The 6,162-nt window shown below is 40.3% G+C and overlaps 1 protein-coding gene across 1 annotated transcript in view; it reads left to right on the top strand.

Annotated features, from left to right (window-relative positions):
• Window positions 1-5,965: 5,965 nt before the first annotated feature.
• The window catches only part of LOC132874138 (immunoglobulin superfamily member 22-like), a 48,380-nt gene continuing 48,183 nt past the window's right edge, over window positions 5,966-6,162 (top strand). The window contains exon 1 of the mRNA XM_060910097.1: window positions 5,966-6,104. Within this exon, the coding sequence (XP_060766080.1) occupies window positions 5,966-6,104 (139 nt within the window). The remainder of the gene's footprint in view (window positions 6,105-6,162) is intronic.

Here is a 6,162-nt window from a genome sequence, read left to right as displayed (position 1 = left end):
TCGCCAGGTCATCACAGGGCTGACACATAGACAACCATTCACACTCACATTCACACCTACGGTCAATTTAGAGTCACCAGTTAACCTAACCTGCATGTCTTTGGACTGTGGGGGAAACCAGAGCACCCAGAGGAAACCCACGCGGACATGGGGAGAACATGCAAACTCCACACAGAAAGGCCTTCGCTGGCCACGGGGCTTGAACCCGGACCTTCTTGCTGTGAGGCGACAGCGCTAACCACTACACCACTGTGCCGCCCTCATTTAATCTTCCACATTACATATATGGAAAAACTGGAAAAAACAAACTTCTGCGCTAGCGAGTGACTGACAGTTTGTTCACAAACATGACTGCGAGGTTTGCTTCATTCAAAGCAGAAGATTTAAAGAGAAAGACACACTGAACACCCGAAAGGCTACAAAAACTTCACTGGATAGTCTTCATGCATATTTACAAGAGAAAAACATACCAATGGACATCAAAAAACTGGAAGAGAGAGCAATAGCGGAAATATAAAATTCTACTTGGAGGTAAGGAAAACTGACAGAGACTTTTACAAGAGGACTTCACTTGTAGACTTCACTCAGCAAAGCCCTTTTGTTTTGAACAACTGCAATGTAAAAATTAACTATGACCAAGAGTAACTTTGAACTTGAACTGTCAACCTGGATATAGCTTGTATATAAGTTGGGTTGTTGTTCAGGTTTTTTGGACTTGTACCATTTTTATTGTTAGACCTTTGACTTTGTACAGTGGATTGACAGAACACTGAATTACATTTGATCAGAATCAGCATTCAATATTGGTAAGTTACCCCCCTGTTCTTAACTTTTTGTAAAATCTATAATTGTTCCATCGAATGTGTATGTATAATAATAATAATAATAATAATAATAATAATAATAATAATGGCTTTTTGTCTTCAACTCATTCAATATCATGCTAGCTGAATGGAATATATCTGATATACCACTCAAAGCCAGCCAATATTATTTAAATATACTACTTTATACAACAGTTAGTTCACTATTTTGCACTAATTTGATTGCTCCACTCTTCTGTGTTTGCCCGGTAAAATTCTACTTCTTAATCCGGAATGGTTAAAAGGTAGTGTTAGTGACATCATCAGCAGACATGGCAAATGATACTTTTCAGGAATATAACTTTTGACTTAAAATATGAAAACTCATCAGATGAAGATGAAAACGAAGAAGGGATGCTGATTTTACTGGAAGCAACTTTAACAGGAATGTACAAATCAATGTGAGCTAGCTAGTCAACTCACCAACATGCTATAAAGTGAGTGTGGCTTCTTTGCGATCGATTTCTGCTCAAGGAGAAATAAATGAACAGGAAATTTGTCCATATTGTGTCCAAAATACAGCTGTGATTAACTATGGGAAGAGCACTCTTTCTCTTGTGATGTTGCTTAAATAAGAAAACTAATAAGGTGAGGGCACAAATAAAGAAGCAGAGTTTCTCTTTTTCCACTCAGAATACACTGTGGATACAAAATGTAGTATTCAGTAGTATATTATATGATGTTTCAATATGCTATAAGTACTAATCTGTAGAGTGATTGGTTATTGCTACATATCTAAATGAATATAATGTAAAGTTCTTTGAACAAAGGTTCAGTAATGAGATTATAAGCATAAGTGATGTCACTAAGAGCAGAAAACAGATTAATGAAGTAGTAGGTAGCTGTCCTGAAATATCATATCTGTGGCTGCCTGGGTGTAATGGGTAAAGATGTGAGCCGGGTCAGAGAATGTCAGTCGTACACATGGGGGATGCTGTACTGGCCAGGGTCACACTCTCCTTCACACAGCCTTATTTGTGCACTAGCTGCACTGATCTGAGCTGGAGGAAGCACAGAAGCAAAAGCTTTGCCATACGAGGCAGAAGAAATAGGAACAACATTGTGCTTGCTTCAGCATCTGGGAGACAAAACCACAGTTGCAACTTCTACAAAACTAAGTGACAGAGCGCTCAGTGAAGCAGGTATGAAGGGATGGTGTATTGTATGGGTTTTGGTGCTGACATTTGTAAAATATGTGAGGAAAGGAAAAAAAAGATCAGAAAGAATGTGAATTCAGCCTGAATATTCAATACTGATTAGCCTGAGGCTGGTATAAATATTAATATGTGTATGTGACTGCTGTCCTCTGGGTTATTTATTTATTTATTTATTTATTTATTTTGTGATCGTGGAAAACGGGGTGATGATAACATTTAGCATCTTTGGCTCAAAGGGGTAATTAGCTCGTTTAGGCAGCTGTGTTAATTGCACAAAAGGAACAAGCCATAAACAAGTTCTGTTTTGCCCTAATCCATTCAATTAATCTGACTCCCTGCATATCATAAGACTTCAAATGCAAAGAAGTGCACTCCAGAGTGCCCTTGCTCCACTTTACCCTACCCTTTTGGATCAAGTAGAGGTTGTGAGAGTGTGAATGAATGATTAGTTTAGGTTCTGTGGCAGTGTGTTTGTAAATTTTAATTATGCGAGAGTTGAGCAAAAGCTTTCACCCTTTTGTCAGGTGACCACAAATTCAAATCCAGATGATGCCACCACCATGTGTGGCTAGGGGTCCAAATTTACAACTCCGATTCCAAAAAAGTTGGGACAAAGTACAAATTGTAAATAAAAATGAAATGCAATAATTTACAAATCTCAAAAACTGATATTGTATTCACAATAGAACATAGACAACATATCAAATGTCGAAAATGAGACATTTTGAAATTTCATGCCAAATATTGGCTCATTTGAAATTTCATGACAGCAACACATCTCAAAAAAGTTGGGACAGGGGCAATAAGAGGCTGGAAAAGTTAAAGGTGCAAAAAAGGAACAGCTGGAGGACCAAATTGCAACCCATTAGGTCAATTGGCAATAGGTCATTAACATGACTGGGTATAAAAAGAGCATCTTGGAGTGGCAGCGGCTCTCAGAAGTAAAGATGGGAAGAGGCTCACCAATCCCCCTAATTCTGTGCCGACAAATAGTGGAGCAATATCAGAAAGGAGTTCGACAATGTAAAATTGCAAAGAGTTTGAACATATCATCATCTACAGTGCATAATATCATCAAAAGATTCAGATAATCTGGAAGAATCTCTGAGCGTAAGGGTCAAGGCCGGAAAACCATACTGGGTGCCCGTGATCTTCGGGCCCTTAGATGGCACTGCATCACATACAGGCATGCTTCTGTATTGGAAATCACAAAATGGGCTCAGGAATATTTCCAGAGAACATTATCTGTGAACACAATTCACCGTGCCATCCGCCGTTGGCAGCTAAAACTCTATAGTTCAAAGAAGAAGCCATATCTAAACATGATCCAGAAGCGCAGACGTCTTCTCTGGGCCAAGGCTCATTTAAAATGGACTGTGGCAAAGTGGAAAACTGTTCTGTGGTCAGACGAATCAAAATTTGAAGTTCTTTATGGAAATTAGGGACGCCGTGTCATTCGGACTAAAGAGGAGAAGGACGACCCAAGTTGTTATCAGCGCTCAGTTCAGAAGCCTGCATCTCTGATGGTATGGGGTTGCATTAGTGCGTGTGGCATGGGCAGCTTACACATCTGGAAAGACACCATCAATGCTGAAAGGTATATCCAGGTTCTAGAGCAACATATGCTCCCATCCAGATGACGTCTCTTTCAGGGAAGACCATGCATTTTCCAACATGACAATGCCAAACCACATACTGCATCAATTACAGCATCATGGCTGCGTAGAAGAAGGGTCCGGGTACTGAACTGGCCAGCCTGCAGTCCAGATCTTTCACCCATAGAAAACATTTGGCGCATCATAAAATGGAAGATACGACAAAAAAGACCTAAGACAGTTGAGCAACTAGAATCCTACATTAGACAAGAATAGGTTAGCATTCCTATCCCTAAACTTGAGCAACTTGTCTCCTCAGTCCCCAGACGTTTACAGACTGTTGTAAAGAGAAAAGGGGATGTCTCACAGTGGTAAACATGGCCTTGTCCCAACTTTTTTGAGATGTGGTGTTGTCATGAAATTTAAAATCACCTAATTTTTCTCTTTAAATGATACATTTTCTCAGTTTAAACATTTGATATGTCATCTATGTTCTATTCTGAATAAAATATGGAATTTTGAAACTTCCACATCATTGCATTCCGTTTTTATTTACAATTTGTACTTTGTCCCAACTTTTTTGGAATCGGGGTTGTACCGTACCATGCTCTCTGTGTGGAAGACAGAACACATTACTCTCTCTCTCCTGTCAATGACAGTAACACTAGCCAGTTCCAGGCTTGTATGTATGAGTTCATGGATTTAGAAGAAGGTAGAGAAGAAGACGATAGTGCCTTCTTTTGAGTGTGTTATGCTGCTCTGTAATGCATGCCTCAGAGGAAAAGACCTTCCATATTAGCCTTCAGCCCAGGCTTGTAGTGCTCGAGTCCAGGACTCTGATTTGAGTCTGGCCCGTGCCCTAATTTTAAGGACCCATGACTTGACTTGGACTTGAGCACTGAGGACTTGGACTTGGATTTTTCTTTATTTTTTGTAACATACCATAATAATTTGGCACAAGATATTTATATCTACATTAATTTTTATACTAATTTCGTGCAAGAGAATGCACATTCACCTGTTCATACGTCATGTTCAGGAACAAACTAATGTTAATGGTGCTAAAATGCCTGGAGTGAAGCCCCTAGGATTGTCCACTTTGCTTATACAGATTTCTTGTGCAGTGGGAAAAAATGCACTGCTATGTGTTCCATATGTAGAAGAACTATTGAGGAGACAATGGGGACGACCTCGAACTTCAATCATCATTTGGCAAGACTCCACCCAGAAAAGTAAGTGACCTGCTATGTTCATTGCCCTGTTGATGGCGGGGCTTGCTTGCTAAGCAATGAACTAGCTAGTGTTCACCCTCTCTCATGTTATTTGCCTTGTTGATAGTGGGTGGGGCTTGCTCAGTGAACAAGCTTCTTATCTGTAGCCTATTAACTAAAATGGGGTGGTCGAGCAGTAAAGCTAGTCCAACACAGTAGCAGAGACGGTTGCACATAAAGGCAGCAACAGCCACTGTCAAATAGTGCGGTTGAAGTCTTGTTCTCAGACTCGACTCAGATCAGTAGTGGATTTGATTCAAACTCGACTTGAAATTTTCTTTAATGACTTGCACTTGACTTGGACTTGAACACTGGGGACTCGAGACTGGACTCGGATTCGAGGTTTAATGACTCGACTACGACACTGCTTCAGCCTTCATGCTTTGTAGCTGTCAAATGATAGAGGAGAGCTAGCTGGTGGCTGGGAATTGGCAGGTGATCAAATTGGGTGGATATAAAGGCATGGGGGGTGGCTTACATAAAAGGATTCATAAAGCTAAAGCATAGTTCTGTGCCATGTCTGAGCCTCAGTCTTGAGCTGGAGGAGTTAATACAGGATACAGCAAAGCAGAATTAAACCAAGATTCAAGACAGATGAGGTTCTTCTACAATTGGTTATTTGTCCACTGTCTGTGCAGAAATCTGCTTACTGTCAGTGAGAGTGAGATAGGCAGAGAGTGAGACAGGCGGAAAAGGTCAACCAGTGAAATGACTTGTGCTCATGAATGCAATCCACTTTTACAGTAAGAGTGAAAGCTTTTCACAGCATAGAAAATAAGGTGCTGCTCCCAATTTTTGTTCTCTCTCTTTTATTCTCTTTGATACTGTGGTGAAAAGAGGACTTTGTCTCAAAGTGGGTCAAAAACAAAGCTAAAGATTTAAAAAAAAAAAAGAATGGTGAGAAAATGCCACCTAGGCCTTCACAATAGCACATTACACTTTACTTTTCCGTCTTTGTAAACATATCTGACACACAATCTTTTATACCTCCTTTCTGTCTTCTTTCATGCCTTCTCATTCCTGCAAACCTTGATTCCCTTTTGCTTTTTCTCTCTTACTTCTTTAAGACAGAGTCCAGAATGTCTACTGAGGTGATCCAGTCTAGTGGAAGCAGAAAGGAGCAGAGCTCAGAGTTCCACATGTCCTCCTCCAGCAGCTCTTATTCCATCAGTTCCACATGTCTGCGCAAGGTCACTCACACCTCCAAGGTGCTCGAGGGTAAGACCTAAATATAGGAGATCCAGTATTGTAGTCATGTCACTTAGCATCAAGTCCA

The sequence above is a fragment of the Neoarius graeffei genome, chromosome 2 (assembly GCF_027579695.1).
Source record: "Neoarius graeffei isolate fNeoGra1 chromosome 2, fNeoGra1.pri, whole genome shotgun sequence".
Lineage (NCBI taxonomy): Eukaryota > Metazoa > Chordata > Actinopteri > Siluriformes > Ariidae > Neoarius > Neoarius graeffei.
Note: the sequence above shows the minus strand (reverse complement) of the source record. Positions and strands in the feature narration are given on the sequence as shown.